The sequence below is a fragment of the Caloenas nicobarica genome, chromosome 18, assembly GCF_036013445.1.
Source record: "Caloenas nicobarica isolate bCalNic1 chromosome 18, bCalNic1.hap1, whole genome shotgun sequence".
Taxonomy (NCBI): Eukaryota; Metazoa; Chordata; class Aves; order Columbiformes; family Columbidae; genus Caloenas; species Caloenas nicobarica.
Window position 1 is genome coordinate 8,380,038 of NC_088262.1, and position 23,183 is coordinate 8,403,220.

A 23,183-nucleotide genomic window follows, 5' to 3' on the forward strand; every position below is an offset into this window, starting at 1 on the left:
GCCTGCCAGGGGAGAGCAATCGGCCGCCGAGCAGAAGCGCGTCAGGCAAACAGGCAGGAGCAATCCATGCCAGTAGCCTCACCGGAACAGAGAGCCGGTGCCTGGACAGCGCCGAGACACCGAAACCGGGGCAGAGGGACGCGGTCAAGCGCTTTATGCCGGAGCATCACGGGGGAGGCGGCAGGCCCAAGCAATCGATGCGGACCGGCGGTGCCGCGGCCAGCCCCGAGTGCGCAGGCGAGAGCAATCGAGGCCGGAGCGGCGGCATGGCGGCGGGCGGGCAGGCGGGCGGGCCGCGGCCGCGGCTGGTGCACCTGGACATGAAGGGCGCCCCGCCCCGCGCCGCGTACCTGGCGGAGGTGAGGGGCCGGCGGGGCTGGGGGTTTGGGGGGCCGGCGGGGCTGGGGGGCCGGCGGGGCTGAGGCGGCGATCGCTCCCCGCCCCGCTCACCGTCCCTTCGCGCCCCGCTCACCGTCCCTTCCCGGCCCGCTCACCGTCCCTTCGCGCCCCGCTCACCGTCCCTTCCCGGCCCGCTCACCGTCCCTTCGCGCCCCGCAGGTGCTGCCGCTGCTCCGCGCCCTGGGCGGCTCGGGGCTGCTGCTGGAGTACGAGGACACGTTTCCCTACGCGGGGCCGCTGGAGCCGCTGCGGGCCCCGCACGCCTACAGGTACCGGCCGGGGAGGGGCCGGGGGGCCGTCCCGGTGCCGTCCCGGGCCCTGACGCCCGTTCTCCCCCCGCAGCCCCGCGGAGCTGCGGGCGGTGCTGGGCCAGGCCCGGGCGCTGGGGCTGGAGCTGGTGCCGCTGGTCCAGACCTTCGGGCACATGGAGGTGAGCGCGGGGTCGGGCGAGCGCGGTGCTTTTGTTGGGAAATCTCTGTCGTAGCTGCCGGTGCTGCCGTTTCCCGGCTCCGGGCGCCGCGTTGCCGCCGCGCTGATCCCCGTTTCGCTCGCCCCGTGGGGCCCCGCGGTCCCTCCTGCGGGACCAGCCCGGCCAGAACTCGTCCCGTCCTGCGTCACCCGCAGCCAAAACGCGCAACTGTGCTTATGTGACTCTGACTCTAATGCTGAGGCCCCACCAGCCTCTCCCGTCTGATCCCGATACCAGATTTGTCCATGAGCCAGTGGAAAACTTTCAAAGACCTCAAGAGTTCTTGATGCGATTATCTCCTGTTCAGTGCTGATGACGGCTTGAGGTCTCACGCTTGTTTGTACCTTTCAAGATGTCATCAAAAATAGCTTTGATTGAAGTGTTGTGTCTATGCAAGGAGTAAGTTAATTCTGCTTTGTGCTGTTAACAATTCCTGTCCTGAATTCCATCTCCTTTTTGTTATATTAGTAGTCATAGAATCATAGAATCATTTCAGTTGGAAGAGACCCTCAGGATCATCGAGTCCAACCATAACCTAACTCTAGCACTAACCCGTGTCCCTAAGAACCTCGTCTACATGCCTTTTAAACCCCTCCAGGGATGGCGACTCCACCACTGCCCTGGGCAGCCTGTTCCAATGCCCGACAGCCCTTTCTGGGAAGAATTTTTTCGTAACATCCAATCTAAACCTCCCCTGGAGCAAGTTGAGTCCTTTTGCCACTTAATTGCTCTTGACTAGCCCTTCAGAATTGAGGAGCTTATTCCCGTAAGCCAGAGGTGTCAAACTCATTTTCACCAGGGACTGTATAAATGTAATTTTAGGACTGTATAAATAGTCCTGAAGTGGCATTTGGCTCTTTGAAGGCAACTGCCAGGCTGATGTGGCCCCAGTGAAAATGCGTTTGACATCCCTGACCTAAGCATTATAATGCCTTTGTGCACACAACAAAATTAATTTAGGATTAGGTTTGCTTTTGATTTAGTACTTCCAAGCTCCTGGACACTTAAAACTCTTTGTAAGAGTATTTCTATGGCCAAATCAGCTTCTTATTTGTACAATTCATCCATCTTTTTAGCCTACAAGTGAAGAGCTGTAGGTTACAAGGATTTGCAAATTTAGTTTAATTATGCAAAATTTAATCAAGGAACTATGTTTTCTTATAGCTTGAAGTAATCCCTAAAAATCTAATTAAAATCTCTTTAGTTAGTGCTGGCAAAATTGCTCAAGTGTCAAAGGAGATCATATTCCTTGCCTCTAATAAATGCTAAAACTCAGGTTTTAGTAGGACAACTGTTAGCGGAGCCCTGGTGACACAGCAGGACGCTGCTGTCCCCTTCCTTTCGTTCTTGTTCCCTGAGCTCTCCTTTCTCTTGCAGTTTGTGCTGAAGCACAAAGACTTCGCCCATCTCCGGGAGGTGAAGGTGTTTCCCAACGCCCTCAACCCGCACAAGGAGGAGTCGCGGGCACTGGTCAAAGCCATGATCGACCAGGTCATGGCGCTGCACGAAGACGTAAAGTGGTTTCACATCGGATGTGATGAGGTGAGACTTCCCTTGAGCCAGGAATTTTTTTTTTGTGAGGAATGAAGGTAAGGGCTGAGGCTTCTGCATTTCAGTGGCGCCCAGGCCACCTTTGGGTAGGATTTTGGGGACAGAAAACACCAATTCAAGCCAGTGCAGGAAAGTTGTTTTGGCAATAAATTATTCCAGTAGCACAGGATGTTATTTCTGTTGACGTGACTGTAATATCGGAAGTCTGGAAAGCAGTTTATTAACACTAACTCAGCATTTGGTTTTAGGTCAAATGAGCATTTAAAGTGAGATATCAATTGGAGATGTTAATTAAGATTCATGTGAGTTTTGGTGCAAGATATTGGCTCATTGTTCTGGCCAACTTATTCAAAGCAAGCCGTTTTATAGTGCTTTTTATTTTCTCTTGGTAGTTTGTCTCCTTGAGGAGGAGAACCTTGAGTTTTCTCCTGTCTCAGAGTTTCTTAAAGCCAGCTCTGTGGCACGCAGATCCCTGAAATTCATTGTGATCACTTTAACTGTACAGATAGTAGTTTAGCATTTTGAATCCTGTTGTTTGTGAAGAAGTGGCCAGGTTAGATAGGGACCTGCAAGCTCTTATAAAGCAAAATAATGCTTATGTAGAATAAACATGTTTTACATAAAACCTGCTCTAAAACAACACAGTTTAAATGCATCTCCAGCTTAACAGACACAAATCCACTCTCTGCATAGGACCAGTTGTGCTGGGGCCCCTCTTGGACGCACCCCCAAGTCACTTCTAGATTCACATACAAATGATCTTCCCCAAGAGAGAAACCTCATTTTATATGATTTAGGACCTTATGGGTTGACAGATTCAAACTGAGGAAGACTAGTGAGAGCTACTTCCAAGGACAAACTTTCCAAAGACAAGTACCACATACTTTAATCATTCTTTAGATATTTTAGTTCCTCTAGGAAAATTCCCTTACGTGATCCGTTTAGTCAGAGTCTCAGTCTTCTACAGACTGATAGAAACACTTGCAGTGTCCTCAGCACTGAGAAGTGCTTTTAAATATGTCCACTCGGTGTGTCATGTCTTTGCAATAGGATTTCAATATTGTAAGATTTTGTGACACTGTGCCAAATTCGCTCCCCCCATCCCTATAAACCAAGTCAGGATTATTTGTTTGACGTTTCAGGTGTACTACCTCGGCGAAGGAGAGGAATCAAAGCAGTGGCTGCAGCAACAAGGCAACACTCCGGAGAAGCTGTGCTTATCCCACATAAAAGCTGTAGCAAGTTGTGTGGCCTCGTCGTACCCCGCCGTGACGCCCATCGTGTGGGACGACATGCTCAGAGGGATGAGCGAGGAAACGCTGGCAGGTGTGTGACCAGTGGTGGGCTCAGTCGTATTTTGTAGCATACAGAGTTTACCCAACCAGTTAAAACACAGCTGTTGGCAGATGAAAAATAATACAAAGAAGAAATCTGAGAATATTTGAGATATGATCCATTAGACTGGAGAGTGGAGACATTTAGTCCTTGGCTACATCACAGACTTACTGTATGACTGTGGGCAAGTCTCAACATGTGCACTTTACTTTTCCAGCTGGTCATACAGTGACAAACAAAATAGTCATCGTGCAGTGCTTGCCATCAGTTCTACTTTCTTTATACATTAAAAAAGACCTATTAGCGTTTGTGGTCTCAGCCCAAATTTCTGTGCCTTTTGCCACGTTCTAATGTCGGTCGTTGCTCTGTGCGGTTTCTGGTTCCAGCGGTGCAGACTCGCACAGAGAAGCTGTGACCCTGTGAGCATCTCTGACAGTGTAGGTGATCACAGTACACATCACGAGGAGCTCTGATAACTGAATTGTGGGATAGCTCAGTGACCTGGACATCGTGAGTCTTGGTTCTTGAAAAATGTGAAATTACTGCTAAAATTTGACTAATCCTAAATAGATGGAATTCCAGCATTTTCAGAGCCACCTTACGTGTCTGCTTTAAATAGATCTAGACAATACCATGAATAGCCGTGCAACTCCTCCAGCAGTGACTGACCTACTTATGGCTTTAATAGTGGGAAAACAACCAAAAAAAATGCAGATAGGACCCGTGCAGTTTCCACAAGAGCAGCACAGCATCTAGCTAAGTGCACTGTACTGCCACAGGCAATAACAAGCTAAACAAATTAAAATGAGATGCAGTTAAAATACTAAATTTCTGTACAATTTACTGCAGTTTCTCCGAGATTTGTTTTTTCATGTTTAAAACTAGTCAGAGAGTTGATTATAAAGGGATTTGAAGCTAAACCTATATCTTCGTTTGTGCTTTCAAAGTGTCTTGAGAAGCTCAGCCCTGTGCAAAGGCAGCTGAGACAATCTCTAGCTCAAAAGGTGAATCTTTCCTTTGAATTTAGCTGAAATCTTGTATGTACAGTTGGCAGGGCTGCCAGTTGAGCCCAGCAGGTATACGGGTAGATTCCAGGGACTAAGGATGAGATGAGCTTGGGATGAATGGGATCTCCGATGAATTGTCGCTGCTGCTCCATATTAGTGGTTTCAGGGTGTCCAAGGACTGGGTGGCCCCTGGCATGTGAACCCCCATGTTCAAACCCCTGGCTGGGCTGACAGGACATGTGGGCACTTCAACTGTACGTGAAGAATTCTAGTGACAAGCCAGGGTCAGTTCTAGTCTGTTACTGTGTTACTGCACCAATCATACGTACTTAGTTGTCATTTTTAACTGGCTCTTTTCCACTACTTAGAACTCTGTTCCTTTCAGAGTCTGGGGTCCCACAGCTTGTGCAGCCCATGATCTGGGACTATGCAGCAGACCTGGACGTGGAGGGCAAAGGTTTGTACTTCTCTCCTGAGCTGCTTAGGAAAAGCAAAGAGCTCTGTTACCTGTTAAGCAAAGTAGCCAAACCAAAATAGTATGATTAAAACATACCTTAGTTGGACACCAAAAAATTATATTTTTGTTAAATTGCTTTAGTAGCATAAACATAGCCCTTGTTTGATTTCACATAATAGTTGCTATTATTTATTTTCTTTCTCTGCTTTGGCTTCTCCTATGAAGGACTTGCATTTTTTGCTGCTTAATTCTTTTCAACAGGGCTATGGAATCACTGAGGGGAGATTGAGAGGTTTCTCACAAATGCATTAAATGCACTGCTTGCATTAAAACCAGCGGGAGCAGATAGCTCTGTATCGAACATCTCTACAAAAGAAGCTTCAAGGCTTCATACGTGTATAGAATTCAAAGGAAAAACTCCTAAAGGCTCCAATCAGGCATCTGATGTGCACACGAATATTTGTTTGTTGAAAGAAGAATCAGTTGTCAGGTGTTGCCCGTACTGGTTACATACCCACGGTTCTGCGCATTGAAGCAATTTAGCAATTCAAGGGAATGGGTTATGGTGCCTGGGCACATGAAGATAGAAGGGCAGTCAAACAGCGAAACAGATTGCTCGGGGAGCGTGTCAAATCTCCCGTCCTTGCTGGTGCTCAGAACTCGATGGGACAAGGCTCAGCAGCCTCTTGTAACTGGACCTGTGTTGCTGTTAATTGGAGCATTACAGTCAAGGCTGAAAATGGAGAAAGACTTGTCCCCTAAGTGTTCTTTTGTGTCTTATTTCAGTGCAACTCATAGAGAAGTATCGTAGATGCGGCTTCTCCAAGGTGTGGTTTGCCAGTGCCTTTAAAGGAGCTACGGGAGTGAATCAGTCTCTGACGCTCATCGGGCACCACTTAAAAAACCATCTTCAGTGGCTGAAAGTGGCAAGCGATAGCCCCGCCGATGTCCTCGAAGGTATCGCCCTGACCGGCTGGCAAAGGTAAGGACGGTCTTTTGAAATGGTTCCAAGGATCCCATGGAAGCAAATTGCCACCCAAAAACTCCCCAGGAGGTACAGGGAGGCTGGGGATTTAGAAGGGAACTTTGCAACCTGCAGTCCTGCCTGTTGGTTACTGCTGGGCCTCACCCGCTGACCGTGAAGGGCGGATTTCAGAGTTCCAGTCATCTGCCATGGCGTTAATCAGGAGGAGCGATTGTTTTGGCAGACACCAACCATAGCAGATTGGATTTGAATGCTGGAATATACTTAGTGCCACATTGGACTGCTTATAGACAGCACAGTTAATGTATGGTGTATAGCTTAATGTCTAATGTGGACGAAGCTGCATAAGAGAGAAGACTTTGTTAATGTAATGAAGGAGCAAAAAGGTTTTATGCAACAGTCCGGAGGTCTAAGGGAATATGAGAGAGCTGAATTCCAATTCCTGGATCTAATTTGGCTTGAGAAAGTAATTTGGTTCATATCTGTTCGTATTAGTAAAATAGGAATACTTAGCGTTTCAGAGGTAGATGGTGCCTTCTCTGAGACAAACTGATGTTTTTAAACTTCTTTGAATTTTAGTGATTGAAATATTAACACAGCCCACTTGTTTACTATGTTCTAACAGTAAAATGTCTAATTAGTGAATGTTTTCTTATTTAGGTACGATCACTTCTCTGTTTTGTGTGAGCTGCTCCCTGTGGCCATTCCGTCACTGGCTGTGTGTCTGCAGGCACTAGAGAACGGTACAACCACAACTTGATTCTCTCTCAGCTAATCCCTAGCACAAGAGGGAGGTGACCTTGCCCCAAGGTTGGCACAGGCTTATTATATTTTGAGGTGGTTTGACTACCTAATCGAGGTCTGAATTATGAACAATAAATTATACACTTGCATGTTTGCAATACAGGAGCAGAGAAGCCTCTTGGCCTCAGTATTTAAAAATAGCCATAGTATACTAATCATTTATTATATTTTAACCTGTAAATGGTGACAAACTTCTTCATGCTTATACTAAAAAAAAAATTAAGAAGCTGCATTGCTTTTGAAACTGATTTGAAACACTACTGATATATCAATGAGATTTAGATCTTGTTTACATGTAAAAATTGTCTTGACTACTGAATTTCTTAAAATGGATCTAGGTAGTACGCTGTCTGGTAAAATACATCCTGTAGTTTCTGTTTTCTTCACAGGCGGTTGCCAACAGAATTTTTATTTTTGTCTTTCTGCATTTCTTATCTTTAAAATGAAAAACCACAACCTACCTATTTTTAACTAAGGCACTGAAAACATTCAGCACCCTGAGGGGAAGGTTCATAGCTACAAGTGCTTTACCTACCACAAGACAATTATGTGAAAGACAATGTACTCCTCCCACCCTCAAGTTTTTTTTCCTTGTTCTATTTCCATTTTACCTTTCAAAAATTTCTTAATCCAAAGAGAACTACTAAGCCAATGCAGGGTACTCCAGGAAAACCCTCTTTAAGAACATTTTGGTTATTTAGGCTCGTTTTTACTTATTTCCACTGTCTTCTGCCAGGTGGCTATTCTGAAAAGATTAAAGAAAATGTGGAAAAGCTCCTGGGAATGTCCAACCTGGAAACCGAAACTTTCATGAGGTAAAATTCCAGCTGTGGAATTCTGATGCTTCTCAGCGCGTGGTGAGTTCAGAAACTAACGGATCCTCTTTGCACAGCACCGCTCTGGGGACCTTTCCTGGGAGCAACATCCTCACGCTCGTGACGCAAGTGAGTTTCTACCTCAAGTCATCAGTGGATGAACTTCTTGAAAGGAACAGGTAATGAGGTTTGTGGTGATCCTCTGGCTGTCTGCAGGAGTGTGCGGGCTGGATCAGCTCAAAATGGGGCACAGCTCCAGCAGACTGATTGAAACACCAAGCTCTACCTTTCAGGCATCATATATTGACCCCTCAGCTTTAGGTGCAAATTTTAAGTATTTCAGGAAAATTCCTAAACACTATGTGCTGCCTTATTGCAATAATCAAATTATTTCCTGGATTAAAACTTATTGTTATTTAAAGTTGGGTTTTTTTTGTTGTTTTGGGGGTTTTTTGTGTGTGTGTGTTTTGGTTTTTTTAATGGTACTATTACCAAAAAATAAAAGGAGCTTGAAGTGAAACTTAAATTGCAATAGGTGATCAGTTATTCTCATCTGCGAGGACCAATCTTTTACAAGATAGTTCCGAAGATTTGTACACTTAAATTTACTTACTCCTTAAGTCTCTATGTGTGCAGAAGTTTGGCTAAAGCCCTGTCACCTCCCTGTCAGCCTACAAACACACGTCACTGCTGTTTCACAAACTGCTCACACTAACGCTCTTTTTCAGATACGTCACAGGCTGGTTCAGCCCCTACCACAGAAAAAGGAAGATTATTCATCCTATAATAATACATCACTTCCAGCCAGATGCAGCAAGGTAACAGCACTTATTTTCTATTATAGAGGAAGTAAAGTCTGTCATATTTGGGGCATTCAAGTCTGCAACACTTAGTTTTGAGCCCTTGCCTCTTTGTAAAAATTATTTCGGAAGCATCAGCGGAAATCAAACAAGAAGCATTCATAATGTGTTTTTAAACAGAAGAACATGTTTATCTTTGCTTTCTGTTGAACAGATTCTTTGCATGCAAGTACAAAATTGGTCTCTGAAGAGCTCTCCCTTGAATGTGCAGATACTCCTGTACAGACCTTCCCACAGCTGTTGGCCTCGGTGCAGGATCCACCATGGGCCATGTTCCAGGCAGGGCTTGGAATAAAACCCAGCCCTGTTCCCTGTCACTGGATGTACTCTCAGAACTTGTCCTAAAGATGATGCTCATTCATGCTAAATGGCTAATTTATACATTTTTTGCTAAGGTGAACATCCAACTGCATTCACCCTTGCTGATAAAAACCAGAATTATGTTCCCAACAAGCCTTACAGTGGGTTTCTGTTACACTTAAAATGTATTTAGTGTTTTGTTGAGCTCACATTTTGGTACTTTAGAAGTCATGGCATAAGAGAAGTCCCAAGATTAATGGTACTTAAACACAAACAGCATCAACCTTCTGCCATCTGTGCAAAATCAAGTCCTTTGAGCCCTTATAATAGCTGCTGCTTTTCCTGTAAAGTCATTTTAAGGCCTGTTCTCCCTTTCAAAGGCCTGGTAGCCCAGCCCTCCCTCGAGGCAGAGCTCACCTGCAAATGTGATTGTTTCTTCCTTCTGATTTCTGCTCAGCCTGCTCTCCAAGTGGAACGCTGTGGTGCAGGACCTCCGAGCAGCCATGGAGCAAGCTTTCCACCAGTGCACTGTAGAGGAATGGATGGAGGAGAACGTCCACCCCAGCCTACAGAAGCTGCAGCAAGTGGTGGATGATTTAGATGAAGCAATAAAAGCACAAAATTAGGGACATTTCAATTAATCTTATTCTGTGGGGAAACAGGGCTAGTAGAAATCTGCAACTGGTCATATCGTGAGAGTTTGTCGTCTTGAGAGCTGAAGCAAGAGCTGTGGTCAAACAAAAGTGACCTGAAGGCATAAAGGAATTTCTTTGTATAATAGGCTTCAACTCTCTTTTAATTTTCCTGTCTTAACACATCCTTGAGCCTTAAATCACCTGCCTTGTATGTCAGATTTGCTCCCCTTGTGTAACAGAATGCAGGTGTGAGTCAGAACTCAGCTGTATTAAAAGGCAGGAGAAAAACCCTACTTATACAGTATTTGTAGTAATAGACTTTCTTATGTTACAGTGACCTGGAAGAGTTCCACAAGGTCTACTGTAGTCAGTAGCCAGCATGTCCTCCCTTTGCAATTTCCATTTAAAAAGTCAGATTTTAAGATACTTTAAACATGCTCAAGGTCTTTATGTTCTGTACTGTGACTCTTTACTCTTTTAGGTACATTCAGAGATGTGTCCTGTTCCATCAGGACAAGTCCTTCCACAGCATAGAGAAGTTTTGTTCAATTTTGGTTTGGACTTTTTTTTCAGTCTTTGAACTACATAAACCCATCCATCCTAAATCCAGCCTTGAGGAGTTTCAGATCAGGGAATTAACATCCAGCTTTTTGCAGAATATAAGGGGAAAATGCTGCTTTATTTTAGCTTTTAGTAACATATAGCAATATATTTTGTGGACTTAACTGGAGGATTAAGGTAATTTTCACAAGAGAAAATAGAAGTCTGGTAGTTAAGTACACTACCATGACTATTCAAAATATTCTTTACTTGTTTGCTTCATTTATTGCTTTCTTGAAAGTCTTATTTTGGAAGCACAGGTATTGAAATTTTCTTGGAACAGTCTATTCTAAAATGAGTATAGCTCTAGATACAGAAAGTACAAGTAGTGTAGAAAAAAAAAATCTTTAACTTATTTAATGGGGGCTACAGGAGTTGGGTCTACATGCAGATTTCTTTAAAAAAAAATCAATTGCTATGTATAACAATTACAAAAGCTACGTACCTTCAACTAAAAATCTTTATTTTACTTTAATAAAGCCTTTGGTACTCAAAATGTTTGTGGAAACTTTTTATTTTCTTGCATGTGGCCTGTTGGTTTGAAGAGGGGAAAATGTGAATATATTCAGCAGTGGCAAGCTGGTTTTATCAGTTTATATGAAATCGAAAGCTGAATCACTACAAGAGAGCAAAACCAGGGTCAGCAAGGAGCTGGACATGGGGGCCTCCTGTTCTCTGTCCTCCCCGCATTAACTCCTTCAGCAGATCTGTGCCAAGTGGTAATTTAGACTACCATCAATATTTTAATACCTTTTGATTAAAACCAATAAAAAAAAGACTACAGTGACATGAAACAGGTTATCCAAGTTGATTTTATCAATTGATTTAAAAAAAAAAAAAAAGACAATATACAAGGCCTTGGTGAAATTCTACTTACAATTTTCAAGTGGAAAAGCAATTTCTAAACCTTTTCCAGCAGTATTTTTGCTTCTCAGCAATGTATTGCAGTGTCAGAACTAGCACTCTTTATTTACTATGTAAACCAGCTTAGTTTTTGGTATCTGTGTAACTTCATAAATACAGCACAAGAGTCAGATCTCAGCTCTGTGGTATAAATATTTGGAATTTTGAGATGTGCACAATTGAACCTAGTTACTGGAATATCTCATTTTGTGAGCTATCAGAATATTAGATTATAGCTTAGATTATGCAGCTTTCTCCCTTTGTACAACATGCACTCCAGCCTTTGTTCAGCGTGACGGTTCCGGCTGTGATCTCATCCAACCACATACACACAAGTAACTCCAAACCTGCTACTCAAGCTGAAGCTGCAGCGCCCGCCAAACAGCACTGGTGATGCGGTTCTGGTAAAGGACACACTAGAAGTGTTGCCTTTACGGAGCAGGGCACTAGATCTAACTTAAAAATTACTTGAACATGTGCATAAAAGATCTTAAGTCAAACTACAGCCGCCCAGGCTCAAGTTACACAACAATCCGAGATGCAAAAACCTTAACACACAACACACATCTCCTGTAGTACTTTCCTAGGAGTATTTAATTTCCTAACCAAAGCTAGTCTTTCACATAATCCCTTTCAGTACAAGCCACCTCACATCAGGCACATGTAAGGCTACTTTTACTGGGCCTTTTGATATGCTAGGCCCAAGAAAAGTGAGGAAAACATCCAAAAAAGCCCTCAGCAAAATGGTGAAAAGTGGCAAGAAGAGGATCGCAAGAAGAGGATCAGAGAGAGGACAAGTGGAAAGAGAGAGACCAGAACCTGTCCTGAGTTGGCACCTGCTGTTCCAAACGGTTCCTTCAAGATGCATCACATCGCTGAGGAGTCCACAGACATTCCCATAACCAAAGAGCCATGTTAACAATAATTTCCAAGTTAATTTTCCATGCTCAGTTACTGTAAAACATGAAAACCTGGATATGTCAAAAATCTCTGAACTCTCTCCAGCACCTCAAGGTCTTTCTTGTCATGAGGGGCTGAAAACTGACCCCAGGATTCAAGGCTGGGCCCAACTCAAAATGCAGCTTATTCCACAGAATGTATTTCAAGCTACGTTATACCTTACTATAGGTCATTGCCCTTTCTAGGGACTCTGAGTTTTCCTTACAGTGTTTTAGTCTTTGTGTGATATTGCGTAGTACCGAAGTATATACATTACTAACATCAAGAATGCACAAGCTACGGCACAAAAGAGCTCAACAGAAGCAGGGCATGCAATGCAGCGCAGGATTAGACATACCTTTCTAAAGCCGATTTAACTGGAAAACCAGAGTGTGGAATTTCCACGGAATGTTAGCTTTCATGAAAATAGAAGAGAAACCCAGTATAGCCAAGATTAAATGCAGGCAGTTCTGTCTGTTTCATCCATGGCTGTGTCTGTGGGCTCAAGAACATTAATTGAATGCACATCCATACCACGGACTCCCTTGGACAGCCTGCTACAGAGCAGCAGGTACCTGCACGTTGAACCCTTTTGCTTACATTATAGCATTAAACGCTCTAGTTTCTTTCAGTATTTCTTACTGCAGGTTCTCAGAACACTTGCCATTCTCATTTTACACAGTGGGGAACAAAATTCTCCAAATTCCCAATGTCATTCTCCTCTCCAAAAAGATTACCTGGGGAGTATATTAGACTGCATTTCAGTGAAGATCTCTCCACTGTTATATCCTGCAGTATTTTTAAACAGGTTTGATTATTCTTCTTAGCAGAATAAAGGCCAAACTTAGCTAATTGCCTGCAACCTAATTCCCCGTATTTGTACATCGCAGCTTCCCAATTCCCATGACATGGGGTGGGGATTAAAAGGCACGTGATTCACCCACCAAATGAGAGGACTTCACAAGTGTGTCTACAGGCAGAGCTCTGCTTTTACACCTGATGTGATTACAAGTTTATTTCCTTATTTAACACTAATAGACCCACTTCTGTGCTGCAGTCCAGCTGCATCACCAGCCACCTTCCCAGTACAGTCTGGTGACCCTTTCCAATGGACGTTTGTCCCACAGCTCACGCACTGGGTCTGAACAGCTGAAGTGAAATCTTGGTACAACCTGTTCTTTGGTCAGACAAGTGTGCGTTTAGTTTCAGACACAGCTGGAACACACAACGGGACAGAGCTGCTGCTGAAATCCTCTGAAAGCTTTTTCTTCTGTAGCAGTAGAGTGCTTTGAAACAGAAGGCAGGTTAAATCAGGAAGAAACTGCTGCCAGAAGGTATTTACTGCTGGCCAAATGTGAACACAGACCACACGGCTATCTTGTACCCCATTCACATCTCCTAGAAATAACTGAGTAAATATTTTCTAATTCAGGTCTTAGTACCATACAATTCCTAAATAAAGCCCAGTGACCTTTAATACAAGCAGTTTCAGCACACTGAAGGAACTTTCAGCTATTTACAACTTTTTTCTTGTACTGACATGTTGATACAGGCACAACGTTTAGTTCTAGACAGAACATGCTGACTAAGAGGTAGCTTTTACTTCAAAATATCTTGGAAAATTGATATTCTAACCATTTGTGAAACCATTGGTCAGAACACAGGACACTGTACACACTTAGAGTAAAACATTCAGTCTATCCCAGCTATCTTAAAAAAAGTTATTATTTAGCACTTTGGTGTCATTTCAAGTGAGGAAATACTAAGCAAATCGAGGCTGCCATGTTGTTTGACATCAATCTTTTCCGTAAAGTAACAGATGCGCTTTTCTTCCTTTCTAAAATAGTAAATGTTAAGGTGTAGAAAAAGGTTATTCTATCCTGGGAATATCCCAGAAGTTAAGCAGAACAGGATCAAGCTAGGACATCCCAAAGGTCTGGAATCATCAAGTGATCATTTTTTGTTTACTATTTATGGCTCCTTGACAAGTCCAAGAGAATTACGACAATGTAATGAGTTGATCAGCCTGATGTGTCCCATTCCAAGGCAGATACCAGTGGAAGTTAATGTTTCAGTGACTAATGGCAAATAGAAGGGAATATAAAAGTGCCACTATCCTGCATCACCTAATTGCATATATTAAGCTGCTTAAAACCAATTCAGCAAGATATTCAATCACATTCCCAGAAAATCCTCAGAACATTGTGCTATGAGTTACAAATGCAGCTCTTCTACATTTCATATACTGTACCTGCAGCAGATGTTTGCATTAAGTGGAAGTTTACAGATGTATCTCCATTAATGGGAAAGCAATAAATGATTTCAAACCAATTCATTAATAAATAACTATTCCTAGACAAGTATGATGAGCTGACAGTTCAAAAACCAGCAATGACCACATGCAAGAACGAAGTCAAAGGAGCAAATAAAACAGAATTTGCTTTGGACTCTACAACAGCAGAACTGGGAAGGTAGATCTTGAAGCAGTTTAAAAAATGTGCCCTACAACGGATCCCTCCCGCTGTAAATGCACATATAGAGAAATGCCCGGGTCAAGACTGAGAGATTTCTTTTTCTGAAGAACGATCAGTATACTTTCCAGAGCTCGAAAACCTCTGCTTTCTTCAGCTCATGGTGACCACTATTATTTATCCTGTGGTTCATCTGCATCACTACCCTCCGTTTCACTGCTCTGAGAGAGATCTTGTTGGCTCTCTACTCTGTCCAGTCCCAGAAAACTAGTAATGAGTTTGGCAACTGCTTGCACATCGCTGTGGAAAGGAAGAAATAATGTAAGAGTTAGTGGAACTGTGGTGTTGACAAGGCAAGAACAGGCACACTAATTACCGCAAATAAGTGTTTGAAGGGCCAGTCAACATATGGCATAGAGCGTGACTGACAGCATCCCACTTGAAGGCCTATCAAGCCAGGCCATTACTTCCACATCAGAACAAATCGATCCTTTTCCCACAGTCCCTGCTGCAAGATTCCTTATTCTCGCTGCTTGAAACAAATCCCCTATTAACTGACAAATACACTGCATGTTTGCAAAATAGAATGAATCCCCTCTGCCATTGCACAGCTGAGCTAGTACAAGTAACTACAGCAGACATGCAGCACTAAAGGGATCTTAGAGATCTAAATAGGATGAGTATCCTAATGGGAGACAGTGTTACCTAAATGTCTGCAACTGAAAGCATTAAAGGGTTTTAAAAAGCTAAACTGAGTATCACAAGGTCATATCAGCAAGTATGAAAATGGAGCAGAGTCTCAATAGTTGGCAATTGCTGACCCGTGTGACTGGCATTTCCCACCTTACACATTTTAATTTTAAAAAGTCCATACTGCACCTTCTACAGCTGAACACTGCGCTCTGAGTCAGGGGGTGTGAAAATCCAGTGACAAATCGGAGCACAACCAGGTAACCCTTCCCAAAATACCGCACTGTCTCCTCTTCCACGTTCACGTCTCGGATCTCGTTCAGCAGAGCCACCACTGCAAACAGATGCAGAAAACAAAGTGGACGATTAGCAAACGGTGAACTCTGAGTGCTGCCACTAGTGACTCGTGTGACTGGAACTCTGCTCTAGCACTATTACTCCGATCCCATGCAGCCGGGGCAGCCCTGTAATGGCAAATAATTGCTGAGCTACCCAGGCAGAACAGGTGAGGAGAGACTACTGCACGTATCAGCTGGTATAGGTCCTAACGAACGGCCTCATAGGAACCAGGGGCCATTAGTTTATTACTTATGTTTCCCACTTATTTTAATGACAGTTTTAACTATTTTTTTCTGTACAGAATAGGTAAATGGGTGTTAGGTTTACCAAGATTGAACAAATACTGAAAGGTTTAACTGTTCAGAGCACCTGCTGATCTCTGCACCCCCACATTAACAGTACTTGAAACAGATATTACCAAATAACCCCTCAGGAAGAGATATGCTCAGCTCCCTAACATATGAACATACCCTAAGAAAAGTTCAGAAACATTAAACATCCTTCTGTCCACATCTCATCTTCCATCTCCAAAATGAACTGTTTAAAAATTAATTCAGCTTAAGGACATTCCATTCTCACCATACCGAGAGTTGGTTTGACTTAGACTAGCAAGTAGAATTAAAAAATTAAAAAAATTAAAAAATCTGACACTGAAGTGGATCCTACTTCAGTTTGCAATGGAGCTCTGTCTCACCATGACTCAACCCAGGCACATCCTGTACTTCAACTTCTGTTACTCCAACAGGAAGCTCAAAAGAAATTAGATGCTGCATTAAGCTGAGCCTACTGAATATGCTGGTTTAAATGCATATTATATATCTGCGAGATATAACATGCCTGCTTGCACATGATAGCTAAAGATTTGCCTGCTACCAAAGCCGGATTATAATATAGAAGTCTTAACTCCTGTACCCAAAATTTAAGTTTTTCCACCAGTCCCACCTGCAAAGCAGTTTAGCCAAGGGAAACACAAACCTGCACAGGAACATCCCAAAGAAATGGCTCAGACTATTACAGAAAGCAGCATGTAAGTCCAGTTACCTTGGATGAAAATAACTAACAAGATGCATTCAGCGACCTAACCTGAAAAAGCATTTGGGTCTTAAGAGGCTGATTATTACATCTGCTGTTTGGGAACAAAACAGATCTGGAAACAGATGTGACTGATTTGAATACAGAACTCCAGAGAGGCTTATTAAATAGGCACATACACATTTCTTCTGTCTGCCCATCACATATATCCTACCACAAATACTGCTTTCTCACCTTGTTCATTGCCTCCTTTTGAGAAGGTCAGTATTTTCTTATAAAGATTGAATGTTTTTAGGCAGACTGTTCCCTTTTTCTTATCAAATACAGCTTCCTGTAAAATGGAAAAATAAAAGTAAAGATTTTCTTAGAAACACCACCAGTAGCTATACTTCAAAGTAAAATAAAAATAGCTATATGGGAAAATAATCTGGGTAACAGAAAAATACATAGCTATTTTAGAGACATTCCTCTGTTATAAGACTGCAAAAATCACAATCTTGCTCTGGGATTTAACGCAGGCTTTACCATGTCTCCTGCATCACTTCTAAAAGGAAGTTAAAGCAGGTTTCACTGCCCCTCTTACCACATTCCTTATGCAATATAACTTTGTCTGGAATCAAATTTGAACACTAACTTGGAGCTCCTGTAATTTTCACTTTGGGTGTGTGCATTTGGCCAACAGTATAAGGACAAGGTGAACGTAATTCTAGTTACTCTTTTCATTAACTCCAACTTCCAGTGTTGTGCTACACAGGCCAGGCCCACACTAGATTTAAAATACTCCTGACAGTCAATGAAAAGAGAATGTCTCGTATGTGTGGGTTATCATTCTAGTAACAACTTGGGGCAGTACAGTGACAAGCCTGTACAGAACCACAGAATCATTTTGGTTGGAAGAGACCCTCAAGATCATCAAGTCCAACCACTGGCCTAACTCTGGCACTAAACTATGTCCCCAAGAACCTCCATATAATGGGTCATTCCTCTCAGTCCAGCTCCCAAGAAATCAACACCCACACAATTATAAACCAGCCTCACAAACACCACTCTTTTCCCTGTGGAAAACAGCTGAGTAGCCTGGCAGGTCAGAGCTGCCCTATTTAATGGTCATTAGCTGAAACAGCAAGTGCAAAATCAAGTTGCAGCAGCTGAACCTGCTGTTCTTTCTCCCTCCTTTATGCAAGAGGAAGAAAAGGCCACAAAAGAGTTCGGGTAAAGTCTCCCCGTAAAAAAACACTCGGATGTTTAGCTTCACATTTTCATGTTTGTGTAGTGCAAGAATTATTGCCCTAATTCCAGTCCTAGTATAGCAATCCCAAAGGGTTTCCTCTAAACCAAAAGTGTAACTTGTCTGGACTGAGCAAGTGCATGAGGCTGCTGGAATCAGCACCTGCCAACTGCTCCTGAACCAGCACATCATTTCCCAAATGCAGCATCTTACCTCCCACTGCTCCAGATTCTGTGCTGCCACAAAGAAACACCCGGCCACATAGAAGAGCTTCCATGCCAAGCTGTCTGAACAATAAAAAAAAAAAAAAAAAGCACAAATGTGGGGTTTTTCTTTTCCTTCAAACAGTTTTAAAAGCAGCATGCTCCCTTTAAAGGCACAAAAGGAAAAAAGGTTTCTCTGATACATTTTTGCCTTTAGTTGTAATGCAAGCTATTCTACAGCTCCCTCTCAGCATAAAATATATAGGAACTCTTCACATATTTTTCAAATCTACGCTGGGCTCCAAACCATGCAGAACTGTAAGCATATGGATTATTGGCAAGGTTGTAACATCATTACACATCCTTCTCTTCCCTAGAAGTAAAAGCATCTTGAAAGGCATCCACAAAACTTTCAACCTGCTCTCAACCACCAAATATTCATGCTGCAGAGAAGGGTGAGGGACAATGGAAATTCATTGAAGCAAACATGTTTCTTTATATAAGGAAGCAGTCAGCCGTCTTGACAAACAAACATTTGCATTTTATGTCCTGGAAATGTTTACATATAGCAGCCTAAGCAATTTGCTTACTGAGGCTTTTAGTGAGAGCAGAACTGTGTTCAGTCTTGTTTCAGAAAACTCTGTTGCAACGTTCTAAGAAAGCTGATACAGCTGATGTATCATGTAGCTTTCACTGGACTTTGCTCTTAGAATAAAAATGCATTTATTATATTGGCAGTATATTAAGTTTTAAAATTTGATGTTAACAGGATGCAGCAAGAGAATCCCAGGCCAGCCTGCAGGATAAATTCCACAGATGGACAGATCTGGCATTTGGTGCCATTGGCTCTATTGCGGCAGCCAGGCAGGAGCTGTCTGTTCTCTAAAGGTATTTTTATGAGTAATCTCTGCCAGTGATGATTTAACAGTTTCCAAAGATGAGAGCACTTCCAGCAAAGGCAAGGTAATAATTTCATTATGGTGGCAAACAATTATTTTACATCTTCTCAGGAGAGCTGTGAGGACTAGCTAATCACATTTATAAAACACAGTGAAAGTACAAAATGCCACAGAGTACTAAATATCATTATTAAAAATACTCCTGCAAATGGAAAGAGGCTGAGTAAGAAATAGAGCATTAAAGCATGGTAAGTCATACACAGGCAGCAATTATTATTGGATTTTAATATTCACACCACAAAGTGTAATAGGTACCTACACCGCCTTTGTAAGGCCAGAGAGAAGCTGCAGAGAGGAGTCATCAGCATGAAAAATAGATTAAGCAATAAACAGCTCTTCAAAAAAATGCTAGGCCATTACCTGCACTATAATAAGCAGCAGCCAAGCCTATGGAGGCTATTCCTAGGATAAGAAGGGAGAGAATTAGGACAAATAAGCAGCTCAATCCATTAAAATTCCCTGATGAAAAACATGAATATTCACAAGTTCATCACTTGTTAAAAAAGGCACAAAAGTGATTGCAACATTGATCACTGTATGAAAGAGTCAGTTATTTTTTTTCTCTGAACTCAGTATAAAAACCTCTCCCATTCTGCAAAGATACTAAAAGCACAGTGGCTGAGGTCAGAAATAAAAGGTGACAGAACCTGGAACCAAACTTCAGAGGGACTCTCAATCTAACCAGCACACCATACTTCCTCTGGAGCGCAGTACAACTCTGAGCATGCTCACACAAACGCTACTACAGTTATTTTTCCCCCCCTCTATGTGCTCTGTGCAGCCAAAAGAAAACTTCTGCAGTGAAGTTGTGTCAGAGCCGCCGGCTCCTTTCCCCCACTGAGGAGGAAGCAGCAAAGTGCCTCTTGCCCCAGCGCCTGCTGCAACTGCCAAGATCTCATCTCAATGAGAATTTGACAAGACAACACCACTGAAAGCAACAAAAACTTCTCATGTTACTGCAATGGGCTCCACTCAGCTAGAGAGCAGGATAATGCTGCATTTTCCCCACTGGCTCTCTCCGTGTGGCCCTACGAAGTACCACTCCATTTTTTCTGTATATTCGGTGGTGTTTAAAAACAGACGCCTTTCAGAGCACCCTGCATGACTTCCTATTTCATACACACAGTGTCGTTAAGAGTTTGCTGCCAACCACACACAAGATCCAACCCCAGCATTGCTCCACTGCGGGTTCTTACATTTCTGAAAACCTAGATGCTTCTCAGTGTAAGTATGCACCCCCTTCAGAAGCTTCACATTTATATTGCTATACAGCATATAATAATAAACTTTTATTTTCTTGATCTTTCACGACTCCCTTAAAATTCTGTCCATGAGCCTCTGAGGTTCTGCAGATGACAGACCAAACAATCATCAGTCTCACAGTGAAACCACCACACTGAGGAGGCTTCAGACTCATTTAGTGACTACTCTAAAAGAGAAGCTCAAAGCCTGATGATTTCTGTTCCTGAACGAAAAATGCCTGACAGACATCTTTTGTTAGAGGCTCTTTCAGGAATTTATTCTGTGGCCCCCCCATTTCCCTAAAGCAAGCTCTGAAATAGACTGAGGAATATTATGGCCTTACCAACAAAAAGAGACCAAGATCGGATTCCTGGTGACCTCTTCAGATGAAGATGGGAACCTGTGCGGTTTTCAACCAACATGTACATCTTCAGAAGAAACTCCCAACAGCCCAGTCTGACTCATGAAACCTCACTGGACAAAAAAAAAAAAAAGATAAGTAAGAACTTCGAATCATTGCTGATCTCATCCCAGCCCAGCAGTACCAGTGTCACATAATGCCGTATATGGCATTCTCATCTTCAAGCCAGCTCAAGAATAAACCCAGGAGTTTCCAACAAGTACGTTTGTCTCTCCCCAACAAGACCATGCCTTCAACCTAGACAGAAGGTAACAGCACAGATTAAAAAACATGTACTAATTAAAAACAGTAAGAGCTGGGCAATCCCATGCAACATTTTCAGCAAGATTTTACTATTGACAGCATCAAATTGTTTGAATTCTGGCATGATCGTGAGCTCCAGTGCTCCCAATCCTACGCTGATACTCTCAGCACAAGCATAACAACTGGTTTGTACAAGATCCAAGAAGCGTATGAGGACCCAGCTGATCTTTCAGAATTGTCACCAGAGAATGGACAAGCCACTTAGTGCTTGTACAGACTGGCAGAGACACATGTTATTAGGAAGACCACAATCCAGTAAAAGTAAACGGGAAATGAAAGCATGTGCTCAGTATTGTGTCATAACATTAGCAGGGTTTAGGGGTGTAGCTGGCCTTAATCAAGGATATCTTCTAGTTGGGTTTTCTTTGTTAGTTTTTTGTTTGGTTTTGTGTATGTGCATGGTGTTGGTTGGGTTGGGTTGGGTTTGTTTGTTTGCTTTTGCATGTGTGGGGGTTTTTGTTTGGTTGTTTTTTTCTTTTCTTTTCTTTTTTTGCCTGTGTGTTACAGCCTTGACACCACCTAAGGTAGGGGGTTTCAAGCAGACCTCCCCAGAAGGAATTTCTACAAAGGAAATCTCCTTATCTGATGGGTGTGATGGAGCTCAGTGTCTGCAAAGCTCTGTGGGGACTGCAGGAGCATTCAACAGCTCCTTTACAGTCAAAGGCAATGAACACCAACTCCTATTGACTTGGTACTTTAATCACTCAATAGCCGAGACTCTTCTGCCCACAGGAGTTTGTAGGAGGTTGGCATTAAGCTGTTGTCAGCTGCCCATGATAACAGGCTTCCAGAAGAACAGCAACATTCAACGAGTTTTTTAATAACCATGAAAAACATTCAGAGAGTAGGCCGAAGGACATCCAGGCTCTTACAGAAGAAAACTACACGATTTTTAGTCCTTTAGTCATCTTGCTGTTCTTAGATACTACATGACACTCCCGCAATTCTGCATGGACTGGCTGGTTTAGATACACAGCTCCAGGGGATTTTTTTTTTTCCCCATTTAATAAAGCAAATTTAGTCAAGTCTTTTCAGTTAAACAAAAAAAGACCTATGACTTTGATTTTAATCTCTTAGCAGAACGTCTGAGAGAATCTGAAACGGAAAGAGACAAAGCCACTTATGTGTAAGACACACTCCATCTCCTCCGGATGTCGAGCATCAAATTTTAATTTTCAAATTACTCCTCTGAGTTGCTTTCAACATATTAGAAAATATTTCCGTACATACAAAGCCTTTTCCTGCCTGCAACCTACAAGTATCAACAAGGTATCAAATACATAAAGATCCCTGCAGAAACCTGGGTGCACTTCAGAACCACCACACCCTGCTTCAAGCATAACTGATGTACATGCCGGGTAAACCCATTAACGCGAACTTTGCCGTCTCTCACCCTCCATATTCACTCGGTGCAGTCCAATCATGCAAATGCCAGGTCCGGTTTAACGATGGACACTCAATGGCATCGTCTCTTACAGAGGCGCTTGCTTGCAAGACAGGTGCCTCAGGGAATAAAAAGCAGCCTCTTAAAGTTACACTTAATAAGTCGTAAACGTGCCTTTAAGTAAGTATCAGAGTTTTACTGCGACCATTTCACGATTACAAAGAGAGAACGCGTGTTTCCCTGGCTGCTAATTTTGCTTGAATTTGTTGGGTTTGACATTAAACTGATCTTCAGCAGCAAACCAAACAGTCACACGCTTCCCCGCGCTCTCGGGGGGGTGAGCTACCCAAAGCTGGCTGAACGAGCCCCTCAGAGTTCCACAACAAACACCCACCGAGTCAGGCCCACGCGCGGGTGAATTTTCTTCACCTGCCTCCCCGTGGCACCCCCGCTCTCCCCCACACAGCATCCCCGTGGGGAAACGCCCCGCAGCGTCCCGACCGGACCGAAACAAGCCTCGTTTTTCCTCCCCCAGACCTCCAGGCGCGGCTCGCCCGTGGCCGCCCCCCCCGGCCCAGCCGATGGGGGAGTCGCTCCCGGCCAACGCCACCGCCCCTCGGGAGCTCCTGCTCGGCGGGGGCGCCCCGCCAGCCCCTCGCCACATCGCGCTCCCCCTCACGGATCGATACCCCTTAGCCCCCCCCGCCTGAGTACCTGCACAAACACGCTCTGAATGAACCGCGCCGGGCCGGGCCGGCCCAGCGGCTGCGCTTCCCGCCCCCCGCCTCACAGAGCGGCCGCTGGGGTGCGCCGGCGCGACGCGCGGCTGATGAAGGAGGGGACGCGCCGGCG

General features: G+C 43.6%; 2 protein-coding genes across 4 annotated transcripts; one reads left to right on the top strand and one right to left on the bottom strand.

Annotated features, from left to right (window-relative positions):
- Positions 1-94: 94 nt before the first annotated feature.
- HEXD (hexosaminidase D) lies at positions 95-10,661 on the top strand. 2 transcript variants are annotated; one of them, XM_065647750.1, is made up of 12 exons: positions 95-359; positions 559-668; positions 742-829; positions 2,246-2,410; positions 3,562-3,745; positions 5,147-5,218; positions 6,005-6,200; positions 6,864-6,946; positions 7,744-7,822; positions 7,900-8,001; positions 8,551-8,640; positions 9,440-10,661. In XM_065647750.1, the coding sequence occupies exons 1-12, from the start codon at positions 156-158 to the stop codon at positions 9,606-9,608; spliced, it is 1,542 nt and encodes a 513-aa protein (XP_065503822.1). In that variant the 5' UTR covers positions 95-155; the 3' UTR covers positions 9,609-10,661. The 2 variants fall into 2 exon arrangements, with proteins under 2 accessions (XP_065503822.1, XP_065503823.1); XM_065647751.1 differs by lacking the exon at positions 5,147-5,218.
- A 413-nt stretch (positions 10,662-11,074) lies between these two features.
- Positions 11,075-23,126, bottom strand: LOC135996060 (cytochrome b-245 chaperone 1). Of its 2 annotated transcripts, XM_065647767.1 has the most exons (8): positions 23,046-23,126; positions 22,341-22,450; positions 20,567-20,697; positions 19,342-19,383; positions 18,033-18,106; positions 16,826-16,922; positions 15,410-15,554; positions 11,075-14,830 (listed from the first exon to the last, which is right to left on the bottom strand). In XM_065647767.1, exons 3-8 carry the CDS (start codon positions 20,649-20,651, stop codon positions 14,704-14,706), a joined length of 570 nt encoding a protein of 189 aa, XP_065503839.1. In that variant the 5' UTR covers positions 20,652-20,697; positions 22,341-22,450; positions 23,046-23,126; the 3' UTR covers positions 11,075-14,703. The 2 variants fall into 2 exon arrangements, with proteins under 2 accessions (XP_065503839.1, XP_065503838.1); XM_065647766.1 differs by lacking the exon at positions 22,341-22,450 and having other exon boundaries at positions 23,046-23,125.
- Between the last annotated feature and the right edge of the window lie 57 nt (positions 23,127-23,183).

Bases quoted from the DNA above. Each gene is read 5' to 3' on its own strand.
- HEXD (XM_065647750.1), top strand. From the start codon at position 156: ATGCCGGAGCATCACGGGGGAGGCGGCAGGCCCAAGCAATCGATGCGG. The intron at 830-2,245 runs GTGAGCGCGGGG...TTTCTCTTGCAG, and splicing joins AGACCTTCGGGCACATGGAG to TTTGTGCTGAAGCACAAAGA. The intron at 5,219-6,004 runs GTTTGTACTTCT...GTCTTATTTCAG, and splicing joins CCTGGACGTGGAGGGCAAAG to TGCAACTCATAGAGAAGTAT.
- LOC135996060 (XM_065647767.1), bottom strand. From the start codon at position 20,651: ATGTACATGTTGGTTGAAAACCGCACAGGTTCCCATCTTCATCTGAAG. The intron at 16,923-18,032 runs GTAAGATGCTGC...TCCATTTTACAG, and splicing joins AGAATCTGGAGCAGTGGGAG to GAAGCTGTATTTGATAAGAA. The intron at 15,555-16,825 runs GTGAGAAAGCAG...ATCTGTTTGCAG, and splicing joins AAAAGGAGGCAATGAACAAG to TGGTGGCTCTGCTGAACGAG.